Source organism: Pyrgilauda ruficollis, unplaced genomic scaffold (genome assembly GCF_017590135.1).
Source record: "Pyrgilauda ruficollis isolate IOZ18807 unplaced genomic scaffold, ASM1759013v1 scaffold6, whole genome shotgun sequence".
NCBI classification, from domain to species: Eukaryota; Metazoa; Chordata; class Aves; order Passeriformes; family Passeridae; genus Pyrgilauda; species Pyrgilauda ruficollis.
The window spans coordinates 5,212,650-5,229,756 of record NW_024527710.1 but is presented as its reverse complement, the minus strand read 5'-3'; the positions used below and the strand labels follow the sequence as shown (position 1 = coordinate 5,229,756).

General features: G+C 46.1%; 1 protein-coding gene across 1 annotated transcript in view; it reads right to left on the bottom strand.

Annotated features, from left to right (window-relative positions):
- DDAH1 (dimethylarginine dimethylaminohydrolase 1) overlaps positions 1 to 12,357 on the bottom strand; it is a 53,806-nt gene extending 41,449 nt beyond the window's left edge. Inside the window, exon 1 of the mRNA XM_041483551.1 lies at positions 11,974 to 12,357. Within this exon, the coding sequence (XP_041339485.1) occupies positions 11,974 to 12,279 (306 nt within the window). The 5' untranslated portion in view covers positions 12,280 to 12,357. The remainder of the gene's footprint in view (positions 1 to 11,973) is intronic.
- Positions 12,358 to 17,107: the final 4,750 nt, after the last annotated feature.

Sequence of the window (17,107 nt, the reverse complement as noted above, 5' to 3'; positions counted from 1 at the left end):
GGGCTGCAGAATTCTTTTATACTGTTGACATAAAATATCTCTGACTGTCTTCATGGTGGAATCATTCTATTTCCTACTATCTGTTCTAGGATGGATATCCTGAGGCAGGGAAGAAAAAATAAATCAACATCTGACCACAAACCACCGATTGCCAGTGATAGTGATGGCCCATCTTATGCCACTGGACACCCTGATTAAGCCTGAACATAAGTTTTCCCTTGCCAGGTGGGAGGAAAACACCAGCAAGATCTGTGCAAGGTTAAGACAGGGCATCTGCCTCCCAAACAGGCAGTGCTTGGAACAACTCATGACCTTCAGGATCACAGCAAGCGACTCATTAGGAGTCTGCTAAACAGCTATCAGTATTACAGCTTATTCATAATGCATGAACAGCTTAAGGGGGTCACAGAGACCTGTATATCCCAGCAGCCTGACTCCAGCAGCGGCCGTACCAGCAGCTTAGGGGAACAATCACAGAGAACAAGCACAGAGTGCTGCTGCCTCCAGTGTATCTTCCCCAGCTTATTGGAAGAGGCAATGCACGTATTTCCAAAGCCATCTATTGCATCTGGATCCAAGAGTTAAAACAGCTATTGATGGATCTCTCTTTCATAGTTGACATCCAGCTGTACTTTTGCCCCCTCCCACCCCCCAACCTTGCAACATCCTGGCAATGACTCTGACAGTTCAGTTGTGCACTGCATGGCAAAGAACTTCCTTCTGCTGGAATCTGCTGCCTGGGTACTTCTCTGGATGTCATTTTCATACTGTGAGTCCCAGTTCATTTACTCTGTACCATTTGAGATATTGTAGAACTCTCCTATTTCTCCCCTCCCCAAAATAACTTTGAGCTGAAGGCATTTATCTAATTAGTGTTGCTTCATCCAGGAACAGTCCTACACTGCAGCAAGGTCTTCTCATCCATCCACATGCCTTTTCTGCTTCTTCTACATTTCCAAAATGGGTAACCAGAACCTCACACAGCATTTCAGGTCCAGGTGAATAATCAGTTTGAGCCAAGTCAAGAAGATGGCCTTTCAGCAACGGCCATTTAGAAGGAACTGTCCTAAGTCAGAGTTCTCTGGTCAAGGCAGGCTGGTTGGTTTATTGTGCAACAATAAGATCACATTCCAGAATAAGATGAAGTTTAACAGAAATGTTTGCTTTAAGGGTCATAAAAATAAGAGATTTCTGTATGGCAGTGCAGAAGCTCCATTTTGCATGGATTAGATTTTCCCAGTTGGACTTGCCAACATGGCAGCAGCAAAGAATGGCATCCTGTATGATACATGAAGTGCTGACAAGGGCCCTCCCCCATGTAGACAGTCAGGTCTCCCCTTTCTTTGACAGTGTGTCTCTCCTACACTGACTTCTGCCTTGACTTTTCCTGCATTGGTGGTGGTGGGGCTACCTTTCCATTCCTTCCTTGCAACCAGTTCAGATCAAAGGGATCAAGAATTATTGGACAAATATCAGTAAGGCCAACAGCAGAGTAGCGTCTGCCTGATTTCTTTTGGAAACCTACATTAAAACCAGCTTTCTCTCCACACACTTCAAGCTGCTGCAGCCAGAAGGAATGTGGAAAAGGGTCATGACAACCCTGTGCCACCTTCTTCTCTAACACCCTCTACTCCAAGAAAGCACCATAGTTTGAAGTTTCTGAATACAGGAGTATTGGCTACAGGAGTCACCCAAAACCACCTTGCAAAAAAACCCAGCAAACTTGCTGAAGACCTCAATGAAACCTTTCTACTGGAAAATACATGCATTCCATTCATGTCATCCTCCATCACTATCTATTGTTTCTATCAGCTCATTTTTGCCCCTCAGGAGCATTTTTGCCTCTCAAGAGCTCACTCCAGCTCTTGCTAGCACAGGCACAAGTATTTCCATTAGAGTCTTTTAGCAGGTTCAAAGACATGAACAAGTGTATTAAACTTCAGTGAATACCTAGTGACTAGCAATGGCCATGCCACCTCTCCTCTGTAAAATGTCGTAAGAACGTGAGATTCATCACTTTTACTATTTTAAGCACAGTGATGACAGGCACACTCAGTACTTGAGTAGGTGAAATGTTTCAAAGTGCTTTTGTTGTTTGCAAAATTAACTCCTATAGGACTGCTAAATGCCTCTACTTCTACACAGAGGCATGGTCTGCAGTTTACCACTAAACATTTAAATTATTTTTTAGAACATAGCTTGCTGTTTCTGGAGAGTAGGCCAAAAACTAGCTCTGTTTCTAAAACACTTGTCTTTCTAGCCTGGGTTTGCATGAAGATGACCATCTCCATGGCTGCTGGCCTGCAGCTCAAAGGACATCCACCACACTGAAATGCAGAGACATTTGCACAAGAAGGATTCTTACCCTGCAATATCACCCTTTCTGAGATACAGGATGCAGCTTCCTGGCAGCTCTTGCATTAAAAGCCTCAGAAAAAGCAAAGAGAAATGCAAAATCAATCACAACACTGTCAACAGTGTCCAATTATGCAGCAGTTTTGTTTTGCTTTGCTTCACTGGCCAGCTGGGACTGAGCTGAGATAGATGATTTCATCTTGCCAGAGAATTTCAGTTGGCATCCAGAGACAGGCGTGGACAGCCAGATCCTTTACTATGAACATACATAATGAACCCTCCAGAAACAAATTATCACAATCGTTTCTTAAAGATGATGCCAAATACTGAATCTCTATTGACATGAAAATGAGTTCTGCGAGTCTTGAACGAGCTGATTTTTATCTACTTGCACAGTGTTAATATTGACTCAGAGACAAAAAAGCAGCACATCAGAGTGGTAAAGGTGATCACTGGCCTTGGATGAATGCAAGACTGACTCAGGTACACCTCAGCCATAAGACATTTAACTTTTTTTTTTTTTCTGGAAGACAAACTCCTAATACTGCTATGAAAGGGGTAGCAATAAAAGATATGGTCACCTCATGCTCTGGGTATATAATTTATCTTCACCTACAACTGTGACTGACCAGATCTGACACCAAGAGTGAAGCTCTCTTACACCATAAGCTTGATTAGGGATATGCTTCTATAATAAACACCAACAAAAGCAGAATGGTTTATTTTTCAAAGGGATGAATGATCAGTAATTACTGACAGTAATGACTTTCTTGGTAGGAACATATTTTCTGTAGCCACAAACCTCTGGTTGGCATGCCTGCCATAAACAAGGACTTCTACACAGATGTGTGCCTACTGGTGTAACTTATGACTCATGAAGATTGTTTTGTATACATAACTTTTGTTTCAGGTCAGCATTTAGCGACCAGATCTACGTTTTTGATCCAGCACTATTTACTAGGAAACTTTAAAGTTAAAACTTGCTATACAGTAACTTCCCACAGCATCCTCAGCAGAGTCATGCTGAGCCTGCAGCAGAGGCAGAGTACCTGCTCCAGAATCACTTCAAAATAACCAGTAATAGTGGTAGAAATTAAAGTCTGCATGTGTTTATTTTAATGGAAAATATCTGTGCTAAGATCAGCCAGGCTTGCTGAAGAGTTGCATGTCCCAGTCACCCCACCAAGAGGGATGACGGGAGACAAGAAATTTAAGCGCACAACTCATCAGGCAGACTACACTGGGGATGTTATGAACCCATCTTTGAATCCTAAAATCACAATTCCAGAAGTGACAGTGGTAAACTAGTTTTTGCAATGCTTTTAAGTAAGGCAGTTACAAAGACAAAACAAAACAAAAACCAAAAAAACAAACCAAATACAGAAAGTTCTTGGGGGAGGAACAGGGTAGCTCCAAGCTATATGTATAAGTGAGAGCAGCAGCAAAGGATCTTTTTACCTGGTGGAAATGCTTATGGTTATTTGGAACCTCTAACCACTTAGCATTTGCACTGAACCATAAGCTCACCAAGGGCTATTTATCACAGCTAAAGCAACCGTGATTAACAAAGTACAGAAGCTGACATCAGGCTTGCACAATAATAATCAAGTGTCCACAAGAGATTAAAAAACAGGCATTTAATTTGGGTTCTGACTTTTTTTAATCTTTTGGTCAGCAACTGGGATATTTCTGAGAGTCCTGACATCACAATTCAATAACAAGGTCTAAATATGGCTTCTACTAGAAAAGCATGAAACCCAAGCTGCTTCTATACTGTTCTTAAAGACTGTTTTACAGTTCTATAGATAGAAACCAATTATAATGAATACAGTCCACTTATATTGATCTGACTAGAAGCTACTTCCTAACATTTTCATTAAATAGGGAATCACAGAAGCAAAATTGAAAATGAAAAAAATATAGTTCTTGGCATAGCCACCTTACCCAAAGTGTAAGCCTTATTAATGCAGGGTCAGAGCTATATCAGCAATGAAATTTAAGACCAAAGAACCACACGCCCAATCCAAAAGGCACCACTTAAATTGAGAAGCAGATGATTTTTGAAATAGTCTGCTTTAGGAAGCTAAAAATTCTTATGTATACTGATAATTATATTGGCTCCTGGTAAAGGTCTACCTGATGTTGCCTAAATGAGTGGGTTTTTTTAAACTTCTCAGTACTGTTTAAGAAACTTTTCTCCTCTACTACATGCTTTTCATTTAATTTATATACTAATAGAGAATACACTGAAAATTAAAGCTATTGATATGATAAAAGAAAACACTGAAGCAGATTCTGATACGAGTTACTTCACTGCCTTCTGTAACCCATGATGGGCATCACCCACCATCCTGGAGAAAGTCTCCAAGTGACACTATGTAGAAGATCATTACATTTGGGTTTGCCAATTATAGGCCCAAAGAACAACCAAATCCCACATGAAAACTCAGGTATGCATCTTATCCAAAGTCTGGCTGGTACTTCTTAACTTGTTTTCAGAATGACAGAAAAAATGCTGACAGTATTTTGCATGCTTTCACTCTAATTGTAAGGTTAGACAGAGAACATGCTGAAAAAGACAGGGTACAGGAGTATGTACATATGGCTCAGTATAAAATGGGAAAGGTATTAAAAGACCCAGTCTAACAAGAAGGTGGAAAGGTACCTAGTGCCATCTCTAATTTTTGTCAGCCTTCATGTAAAGTGTTTGCCCATGTTTACTTACCTGCTGTTTCAAGTACTAAGCAATTACACTGTGGTAACCTCTGTGCTTTCCATGCTAAGTTTTCTAGGTGGAACACCAAGGTGGTCTGGGTCATCAGGGGTAAAGCACAATAAGGATGTGCAAAGGGATCAGTGAAAACATAAAGGACTGCCACAAGTTGCGCGACAGTTTAAAGAGCCATGAATTATTTAAAATGGTAATAAAACATTTAATCTCTTACTTCTCTAGTGACCAGCCAGTGCTAATCCTCCATGGAAAGGAGATAAATTCCTGACAGTGCCAGCTCAACCAGGGAGCAGAAAGCCAAAGCCTTGCTAAGCTCTGCACCCACATGACTGACAGAGCTGCCCAGACAGAGCTGGGTGGGAGCACACTGTCACCCCGAGCTGGGCTGCAGGGAGTGTCCTGCTCTTCCCCAGGGCTGGCCAGCAGCACTGAGCATCCCTGTGGGAGGCGTGCCCAGGTACAGGAGCTCTTCTGCTTGCTTCATCTGGCTTGGAGGTATTGCTGAGGTTCATTCAGCTTGTGCCCAGCATCAAAACTGCCACCATAAAGGAAAAAAAAGACAGGCCACTGATATGACAGAGGAGATTCCCTTCTGAAGGGAACAGAATGCAGACCAGACCCACTTGTTAGGGAAGGCTGCTGTCCCCCTGGGGCCCTGGTTAAAGATGGAAGAGAAAGCTTCCTCCCCTGATACAGCACTCAGATTATAATCCTTTACTGATTTTTCAGGTGTGCAGCAAGGAAATCCCAACAAGAAGTCTGAGGGCAACCAACAGACCTCAGAGCCTTGGGACAACTGGCTATAGGATCAGGAGCACAAGCAGTATTCCCCTCCAGCTTTGTAACTGCAGGGAGTGATGAGTGCAGAAACAAGAGAGCCAGCAGATCAATACCTGGCTCTGAGCCTGGTGTCACCAGCAGAATTTTTGGGTTTTGATAATGGGTAGGTTTACACAACAGCAGGCCTGCTGGAGACACTTGTCTCTCTCCTTGCAAAGGAGTTAGCAGGGCTCATTGAGTCCTAGAGTTTTAACTACAGTTTAAAACTAGATTTGAAGAGAAAAAGAGATAAAAACCAGGCTAACTAGGTAAGCCTGGGGGCAGCACACCAATGTTTGAGGGATGGCGTGCTTAGTGAGGCTGCTCAGACAGCCATTTGCTGTCTCAGTGGAAGCAGGGGATGCAGATCCATGCGGCAGGAAAGGGTTATTGATGTGTTAAGTCCCTCTGGATATGGTGATTATGAACAGAGAAGGACTGGTGAGTGATCTGGTGGCTGAAAGCCACCCTAGGAACAGAAATAATGAAATAATTTTTGATTCTTGGAGAAATTGGCCTGTTTAAGGGACTGGTTGATAGGATCCCTTGGGAGGCACTACTGAACTGCCTGTGGCTAGGAACGCTCTCCAGAGGGGTCTGGACAGGCTGGAACAAATGAGCCAAGGCCATTTCTATGAGGTTCACCAAAACCAAGTGCTGGGTCCTGCATGTGGGTCACAACAACCCCATGCAGCACAACAGCCTTGGGACAGGGTGTCTGGAAAGCTGCCCAGTGGAGAAGGACCCAGGGATGCTGGTTGGCAGCAGCTGAACACAAACGTGAGCCAGCTGTGCCCAGGTGGCCAAGAAGGCCAGTGGCCTCCTGGCCTGTACCAGCAATGGTGTGGCCAGCGGGAGCAGGACAGGGATTGTCCCTCTGTGCTCAGCAGTGGTGGGGCCACACCTTGAGTGCTGGGTCCGGTTCTGGGGCCCTCATGACAAGAAAGACATTGGAGGGGCTGCAGTGAGCCCAGAGGAGGACAGGGGAGCTGGGGAAGGGTCTGGAGCACAGGTGCTGTGAGGAGCAGCTGGGGGAGCTGGGGAGGTGCTCAGCCTGAGGGAAAGGAGGCTCAGAAGGGACCTCACCACTTTACAAATACCTGAAAGGGTGCTGGTGAGGTGGGAATTAGTCTCAGCTTCCAGATCAGAAGCAACAGGACAAGGGGGAAGGCCCTCAGCTGGCACCAGGGGAGGTTTAGATTGGATATTAGGGAAAATTGCTTCACTGAAAGGGTTGTCAAGCTTTGGGGTGCACAGGGAAGTAGTGGAATTACCATCCCAGGAGCTATTTGAAGGATGCATAGATGGGACACTTAGGGACATGATTTAGTGGTGGACTCAGCAGTGCTGGCTTAACAATTGGACTCTACAATCTTAAAGGTCTTCTCAAACCTAAAGGATTCTAAAGGCCCACATGTGTATGCTGTAGAACAAAACCCCCGTAACCTAATTAAGTTCAGGAGCCCAGCAGAGCCTTAAATCTCTTTCTTCTGAGCCTAGCTTTTCTATTACTTTGAAACAGACATCATTAACCTGCAGGACCATCTATACCTACAGAGAGAGTGGAGAAAGTGTCTTGCATTTAGCAGCAGCTATGCTGTATTACCTCAGTAATACAATACCTAAATAACTTAGTAAACTCTTTTTACCTTCTGGGTTTTTTTTTTTAGAAACCTCTACCTCCTGGTCAGAGAACTATCCCTGCAAGCAGTCAGCTGCAGTTGGGACAACGGGCCAGTGTAGGCTGCAAGCTGTGGCTCACGCACAGCTACACAGCCATGCAGAGGCTCCACAGGGTGGGAGGGGGTGGCAGCTGAGGGTGCTCAGCACTGAGGAGCAGGTTACCTGGCCCAGCACAGGATGGGCTGTCGACAAAATCCTGCCACACAGCAAGTAGCTTTGGGAAGAGATACCAAGCAATTAGGTGGTTTCCAATTAGGTGGTTTCTCCAGTTCTTGTTGAGAGGATGGGATTTGACGAACACAGCTCTTGGCTGCTTATTCTGTCCCTCACTGCTGAAGAACCAGCTTTCCTACACCACATGAATGCAGTCACAAGTTCCCAGTGTGCCTTGGGGGTGTAGAGAACAACAAAAGTCTTGGGCAGAAGTTTCCTCTTAACCAAGGAAGGAAATGCACTGAGCTCTTCTGCAGCAGCTCTTGTAGTTTTCCCAGCACCAACTAATTCTCCATTCTCTGCTTGGCAGCTGAGAAGAGGCCAGGTCACTGTGGGTGCGTTTTGCTGAGCTTTTGGGTTTCCATCTGTCTGCATAAGCACAGAAATGGTGGAAATGCTGTTCTGCGCTATCCCAAGCACATTAAGACAACTTAGGCAGCAAGAGCAATGTGCTGATGAGGGCTCTTCACAGCAACTAACCCTGCTGTACGCAGAAGGTGACGTTGAGAGTTTATACAGGAGGAACAGACAATTGAGAACATACTGCTGGAACAAAAGGCGCTGGAACTGGCAATCTGATCAATGATCACAACATTTCCACTGGACTTACTCAACTTAAGCATCTAGTGCACTGGTGACTGCACACAGCTAAGCAAAACACCAGTTTAGACATACTAGCAATCTACCTTTGGCTTACTTCAAAAGCCTTTACCTTTCTGCGAAATCAAAACTCCACAAAAACTATGAATTTTAAAGTAAGTTCAGAAGCTTATAACACAGAAACATAATGCCTTGAAATAAGTCTGACTTGCAAACAAATCATTAAATGCATGACTAATTTTTCTACTTTACTAAAAAAATACTGGGCTCTTTCCCAGCACTGCCTGAACATGACCAAATTTAATTCAATTCTTTTTTTCTCCTTACAATAACTTGGAGCAGGAACAGACATAACCCTAGATTTTATTTTGTTTTGTTCCAGACAGACAATCAGTAAAGAATCCAGTGTTGCTGGGGGAATAAGTAATAATATCTATAAAGCCTGAAAGCTCAATCAATGCTATTATAAAACTACTGCAGAAATTTGTCTACTGCATAGTGTTACCGTAATTGGTGACAAGCCTTCTTAATAAAGAGTCTAGTCAGTGAAAGAAAAAGCTGTATCCTTCTTGAATACTGCATTATAGGTTTTCAGTAGCATGAAACAGAGGAGATTAAGACAGTGCTGCTCAGTTCATGCATCTGGCAGACAGTTTATCAAAAGGCACAAAACACCTGAAACAGCACTGCTCCAGCTGTGTATGCAGCCAGGCTGTTGTGTTTGGGATGCACCTCAGCAATCCCCTGTGCTCTTCAGTTTTCACTGGTCTGATCAGGCTTCAGAGCTCAACCTACCACATGCCTCTTTGGCAGGCCTCCTGGACACAAACCCTCCCTCTATTAATGACATGCAGAAATGGTGCTCTACGACCCTGTTTCACTCGTCCTTTCCTTCTTCCTCTGCCCCTGCCTGCTCTGGACAAAGATACATCTAACAGTTAAGAGACCAGTAAGACAAGTCCAGCTGAGTCCTGCCTTATAGGGAGGCTGAGGTCAGGAGTGCATGATCAGGAGCTGGGCTTTACTGGGTTAAGCCAAGCATACGCCAACTGTACTGCTAAAATATTCATGGGTTTGCACTTATGTTACATAAAAAGAATAAGAGATTGCAGTTTGAGAAACCAGTGCTTACATAGCCTGCATCCACCCTCTTTCCCTGTCACCCAGTACAGGTGACAGTGCACTGCAACAGTCTTGGTGCACTTTCATAACAGCCAGCTGATGTAGGACTCTTCCTCTCCTGGGGCAGCACTTTGCACTTGCCCCGGTTCAGCCATGAGATCTCCACAGGTCAGCCCCTTTCTTCAGCCTGGTAAGGACCCTCTGCACAGCCTAGACCCCAATGGTATCACTTCTCACCCTTGCCCCAGTTTGGGGCCACTCACAGCTCCATAAAGATGCCTCAGTCTCCTCTAGGTCACTGATAAAGGCAGATGGTAAGACAGATCCTGCAGCAACATCACTTGCCACCAGACTCCAGCAACTATCTCAATGGGGAATTCAAAGACTGAACATTAACCTCAGAAAATTATCTTGGGAGGCTTCTAACAGACTCACTGGGATTGGCAGGAGGGTCAGCAGCAGGTGCTGGGCTCCCTCAGCACAGGGTGCCCACATATCTCAGTGCCTGGATTGCCTGAGCACCTGTGGTTGGTACCTCCAGAACCACAGCTGGAGGCAATAAGAGCAGAGAAGCTTTGGGTACACCAGGAAATAGCCTCACGCAGCTCTTTCTGGGGGGCTATATGAAGGTGACATTATCATAGCCATGATGTCCAAGGCACACACAGCCACAGCATAAAGAGCTCTGGGTAGGCATGTGTGCATTCCTGCTTTCTAAAGCCTTTGCCATTTCACCATTTTCAATATGACATCCTGGTCACCAACTACTCAACACAGACACCCCAGCTAAACAAAGCTGACAGTAACCACACCGGGAAGGGGAGGATGCCTTGGGGAGGAGAGGGGTCAGGAACAGGCAGGTAGCATCCTGCAGAAATGAGCACCTTCTCCCCCTTTCCACAAGACACTGCTGTAACGATGTTACCAGGAGGAAGAATTGTTGTAAATAAGAGTTAAATGTTCAGACAAGCACCACACTGCAGAGTCATGCATTGTTAAAACTTTAAAAGGATACTTGTTCAATTATTTTTTTTGGTTTTTCTTCATAGAAAACTCAAGGGAGGGATTGCTCCATCATTCAAGAACACTAATAACATTCAAATTATGCCTGAAATCTCTGTCTCTCTCTAGTTTGTGACTCTGCCTGGACAAGTCACTCATGGAAAGAAGTAAATCCTTCCTCCTGAAGGAACAATGGTACATATGGCAGCAGGACTCACAGAGCTACATACCAGCATGTCATGGGAAGGACCAGTGAAAACTCACTTTGGCTAAGAAACAGCTGCTTCTGAGAGTAGCATGTGGTAAACACTTTACTCTGGTGCTGTCACCTTAAAGAGCATTCAGGGGTGTTACAAGGAGTAAATACACATGGTTATGCACAGGAAGTGCACGTGTACAAGTTGTATGCAGTATCCCAGGTACTACACTGTTGGGGAAAATTTAAGAAAACTTTGTAATTGATAAGAGAAAGGCACGATGTAAAAAACACCAAAACCAAGAGGTGCTATTCCTGTACTAGAGCTAGTGGCCTGTCCCACAGGCAGAACAGCACAGGCCTGTGGATCTCACAAGGCACTATGGTACCAATGATGGGAACTGAAAGAGACATGAGAAGAGTTACATTAAAAGATACTTTCAGGAAGGCAGGCTGTCATTGCTCATTGAGAAGATAACTAGGTGGCACTTCAATGCATGCACTGCCTGATGAAACTAGTTTATGAATGGGCTGAAGACATTAAGAAAATACTAAGAAGATCTAAAATAAGGCTCCTGTGGGTGTGCATCCACCACACCTCTCTCCAATGGCCTGTGTCCCCCATACATGCAGGGGGCCTGCAATGCTTGCACAAGGAAGGTGACATCAGGTTCAAGGGCATTAGGGCTGACACCAAGCACAGCAAAACACACACCAGCTCTTGTGCACAGGCCAGTACATACAACTACCGCAGGCACCAGTGATGCACTGCCTGGGGCTGAGCTCGGGTTCAGCGTGTACTGAATATGGGGTTTGCGGACTGAGCAGGGCTGCACCGTGCTCACAAACCCGCACAACCCGCCAGCGACCCATCCCGCCGGACGGATTGGGCACGCTGACACCGGGAGAAAGCCCGCACGCCCCAGAATGGATGAGTCATAGTTTACACTGTCTATCCACTTGTCCCCAGGAGCAGAGCATCGCTCTCCAGTGAGCCCAGCACCGCGGGGCTCCGCCGCACAGCGAGCTCGGCTGCCGGCGGCGGGCACCGGGCTGAGCCGCTGCGCGGGGCCGCTCCCGCCGAGCGGGGCTGCGGCTCCGAGCGCGGTCCCCGCTCCGCCGCTCCCGCCGGGGGCTGGGGCGGGCCCGGGGACACGCCCGACGGCGCGGCCGGCCGAGCTCACCTGCGCAGGCATGGCTCCTCAGGCCGCCCGCTCCGCACCGCACCTCACCGCACCGCTCCGCACCTCACCTCCTTCCGGCGGCTGGGCGCGCCCGGGCGGGTGAGCAGCGCCGTCTCCTCGCAGACCACGGCCACATCCTCCACGAAGACACAGTCGGGGAGGCTCTCGTCGGCCGGCAGCTCCAGCACCTGCAGCCCCAGCTTGCCCCGCAGCACACCCACATACAGCTGATACTCCCTCTCCGCGCGGGCGAAGTCTACCTCGGGGCCCGCCGCGCTGCGCAGCGCCTGCCGGCACAGCGACTCGGGCAGCGCCCGCACCACGGCGTGCGTGCAGCGCCCGAAGGCGGCGAGGCCGCCGCCCAGCCCGGCCATGCTGCGCGGCGGGGTCGGCGGAGAGGGACGGGGGACGCGCGGCGGGGTCGGCGGAGAGGGATGAGGGACGCGCGGCCGCCGCCGGCGCTGGCAGCACAGAAAGCGCCGCCCGCGGCCCGGCCGCGCCCCATTGGCTCCCCACCAGGCACATTTCCATGGGGCCGCCGCCGCCGCGCCCCCATTGGCTGGCGGCGGCAGTCGGGCCGCGCCATTGGCCGCCCCCCGCGCGGCGCCGCTTACCTGTACGGGCGGGCCCGGCCCGCCCCGCGTGTGGCCTGAGGGCCGGCACGGCCCCGTTCCGCTAGTTCTGTGCGGAGGCACGGCTGTGCTGACAGCGTTGTAACCCCGCGTCCAGGCACATTCTTTTCAGCTGCGATGGGCAGGGGGAAGGTTGATGACCCTCGGGCTCGAGGGTGCCTTGGCTTGGCCGCCTGCGAGCCCTTTTGCCGCTGCCTTCTTCCCTGGTGGCACAGCTGAAGACCAGGCGGTTCTTGTGGGTGACCAAAGGAAGAATATCCCATGACAGGGACAGCTCCAAATAGAAATCTTAAGGAAATAAGCCCAGCCGACTCTGCTGTCCTGGCTTTCTGCGGGGCACTCACCGGCAGAGCGTGTCCGCCTGCTCCCACTCCTTCACACTATTAAGGTTTCCGCCTCTGTGGAGAAGGAGGGACACCGCTGCTGTGCTCCACCTCTGCCTCAGGGACTGCAACAATGAGGGTTTCACACACTTTTCCCTAAACAAACGCTTCCCTCGGCTTCATTTTCTCCAGTTTTACCCTGGCTGGAGGTTACCCCGGAGGAGGGCCAGCCCTTGCCAGAGCACATCTCCGTCTCCCGGCAGTAGGCTAACGAGTCCTTGTGCCACACCTCCCGCCACAGGCCACATCCACAGCACTCAGCTGCCCTGCTCCTGCTCCCAAGCCACCCAGGCTTCTCCAAGGTTTGTCCTCACCAGAGCAGACAAGAAAAAAAGAAGGAATATGAATTTTCCTTCCAGCTCTGCTTTTGCTGGCAAGGCTTTTGCAAGTGTCCCTCTGGTCATGGAGGGGACCCCACTGGCACACAGCTCTGTGTTCCCCCTTCAGAGCTCAGACAAAGGCCAGGCAGCTGCCTTGGCCATGCTGTCACAGATATCTGCAGATGTGCAGCATTTGGTATTTGGGAATAGGGTTAATGAACAGCACAAAGGAAATACCAAAGTGTGTTTCTAAAATGGCAGCTCACTAGATTTTCGTCTGCATTTTCCACACGTTCTCCAAATATTCTGTAAAGGCTGCTTTTACTTAATGTGCATAGGCACAGTTATTTGAATAACTGTAATTCACTGAATAATGCACAAATATTACTGTGCTTGAACAAATGGACAGGTAATTGAGTTGATATCATGTAGGAGACATTTCAAATTCTTGAAAAACCTCTACAAGTAGTATCATACTGCATCTGGTATGACATGTAAACCCTCCACCATTGTTAAAGCCTATTTGGACTTATTACATATTTGGGATATAGCCATTGGCACAGTTTGGTTTTCTTTTAGTTGGCATCATTTTAGCCAGAAGAAAAAGTGCTACTATCCAGTAATTTTAAAACTGCCAGGGTTTCCTGCAGCCAATGGATTAGAAAGTTATAGTTAATACAGATATTTTTGACATCTGCAATCACTTCATGTATTTGTAAGTGGTGACATCATTGAAGTTACAGGAAATGAGGTGATGCTACACTGAGATCTCATACACACATGACATGCTCTCTAGGACAGTGAGGCTCGCCCCAGAGGCACAGTCACCAGTCCAGCTCAGGTGGCCACGGCTGCTCCCTGGGAGCTGGTCAGGTATCACTTCTGACAGCTCCTCAATAGCTTCTTGGGCGACAAGGCTGGAGAATCTCTTTGTGAGACACAATGCTATGAGACAGTGCGTTCTAGGCACACAATTGTGTGTTGGAAATTCATATTGTAGCTGTTTAAACAAGGTTTCAGAACTAATGACTACAGTAAAAAGTCATTTGTTTTCCCATAAATGTATAAAACAGTTTAAATACACATTAAGATCTGTTTTCTGATTGTGATTATTGTTCTGTTATTTATGGTGACTAGAAAGGCATCATTAACAATCTAGGAACAGATGCACCCAGAGCAATATTGTGCATATTTATCATAAGATTATCAAAATATCAGTTTATTCACAAATTAACGTTACAAAATACAATGTGTTCACATAGTCTTATGGGAGTGCTGTTAAAATTCATCATATGAAGTAATGCAAAATAGATCAGCTACAGGCACCAACATAGTATTTAAATATTCTCTACCTTGTTGAATATCCAGTATTTTCCTGTAACTATGTCCTGCTGGAGAGACTAGTATAAAAGAACAAAGCTGCCCCTCAGCAAAGAAAAAAGCTGTGTCACACTGTGGAAGTAATGCAGAACAATGAAAACTGTGCTGCTAACAGGATATGGACTACAGACCGCTTGAGCATTATCACAGAAGGCTCTATTTGGAACGGAAAAAATGCTTCATACAGAGGAGGATGCAAATCCAGGTGTTTTGTGACTGCACTGCACAAAGTCATCTGCTGGCAGTGACAGGAAGAAGAAAACTGCTTTGCAAAATGCACTTGAGTTTGCATTGGTGAACAGTGCATTCACAGAGAAAGGAATAGATAGTGAAACAGGAGACATGGTTTAAAAGTTATGACAGAAAAATGTTGATACCCAGAGTAAAATTTTATTCATTTGACCAAAAAAAAAACCCAAAAAAACAAAGGAGCATATCAATAAGATTTTTTTTCACAGCCACAACTTGAGAACAGCCTAAAGCTAGGTAAAAAATAATTACCACAAAGATGAAGGGAACAATTTCCACAATGCAGAAGGCAAGCAACAAGCTTAAACTGAAATTGCATCAAGGAAAAGTACAAAAAACTTTCTGACAATAAAGAGCAGAGAAAAAGATTGCCTGGTAAAGATGTGCAGCCTCTATACCAGGTGTTTTTTGGGAAAATAAACATCTGCCAGGAGCAGAAAGCCAGAGATGGGGAAAAAGGATGGATAAGGAGAGGTCCCTTGCAGTCCTGTGATTCAATTATTATTTTTACGCTGGATACTATTGTTTTAGTGAAAACAGCTATGCAATGATGAGTCTAATGTGCTCAGAAGCAAATTCATAACCTTTACCTGGGTCACTGAAGGTCAGAGATGGCCAGTGCTGTTGAACAGTTCGTGTGACCATGACAAAGGAGAATTTGGATCACTGATGAATACAAATGCATACCACACAGGCAATTGCTCAGGCATGATAGGCAGCTGCAAAGTTGGAAAACATTTCCCGTTGCTTGGAAATGCTGGAACATCACCGCCGTCCCCAAAACCTTAATGGACATCTCTCACACTATTATTGAAATGCTGCTTGAAACTCCAGAGAGTGAAAAGTCAGGACAAGACAGCAACTGAACCATTCAATAATCAGCACATCCCACTGTAACAAAGGGAATCTGCACCAGAAAGATGGAGAGACACTGAATTTCACTTTAAGTGAATTTCACTTTAAGTGATTTCTTCAGCTTCATGAAAACTGTGCAACCACTGCACAGCCAATCATCATTATTAACACTGATCTGCTGGAAAAGCTCCCATTATGACCAATGGATCATTCTCTTAGAAGAGGTACATGACCAGGTCTTACTCACAGCCACGGAAGAGAAAAATGTTACTTTAATCATGCCTTAGATACACAAGCAGCGACTCAAAGGGGTTTTCACCCAGGTAGTTGTCAGAAGTTTTCTCTTTCTGCTCTTCTACTGTAAAAAACCACAGTGACTCAGTGAATCAGTATTTCTACTAAATAATTAAGTGTCTGGGCTCCTCATTTAGAGAAGCTGAAAACATTGGGCAGGCAACAAGGCTCTTCACCCCACTGCATGGACAAGTTCCCAAGGGCTTTTTCATTTTCCAAATGCTGAACAGATTTGTTTGCCATTTATTCTTTATGTAACAGATACTTCTGGAAGATGTGATGCTTCTTCTAGATGTTCTTCAGCATTTTCCCTTGCCTGAGTTGAACCCATGCTATCTCAGTGTCTTAACGGGGTCAGATAAATTCTATATATAGCTGGTTCAGAGGAAACACAATATTTATTTTGTCTGCTATGGGATAATGATCTGGGTGTTTCCTCAGCTGGCATTTTGCATCCTGAAGAGAAGAAGGAATTCCCATGAACGGACAGCTACACAGTTGTTGGGAGACAAAGCTGTCAGAGGGTGATTCTTTACAAGGCAGCTTTGGCAGCATTGTTGCCATGACATGGCACCAAGCAGCCTGGACATGCAGAGGCACAGGGCATTCCTCACATTTGCAGTCTTCCCACGTGTTGTGTTACAATAGATTGCAGTTATTGTGTACAACCAGAATCAACTTCTGGATTTTCTTGGCTGAGCAAACAGATCACTGAGGCAAGAGGTTCAGGATTCTGACTGTTTATCTTCTGTGCTCCTATCTCCTCACCTTCATCATGCCTTATGACCACTTTTACCCTTCTTTCTATGCAGGAGAAAAGCCACTACTTGAATTTTTTAAAAAAAGCATAGATTAGGTACCACAGGTATGAGATGAAAAAATTAGATTAGTAGTCTGTGGAAATTTATACTGAATTACATAAGTTAACATATCTCTTACAGAAAATGATAGAAATGCACCATTTGTGTCCCTGATGGACAGACTTCCCAGAAATATGCTAGAAATGCTACTCCAGCTAAGAGAAGGAGGAGACAGAGCTAGGATAAGTGTCTTGCAAATGGTTATTGTTGTGACTGCAACATAGCAATA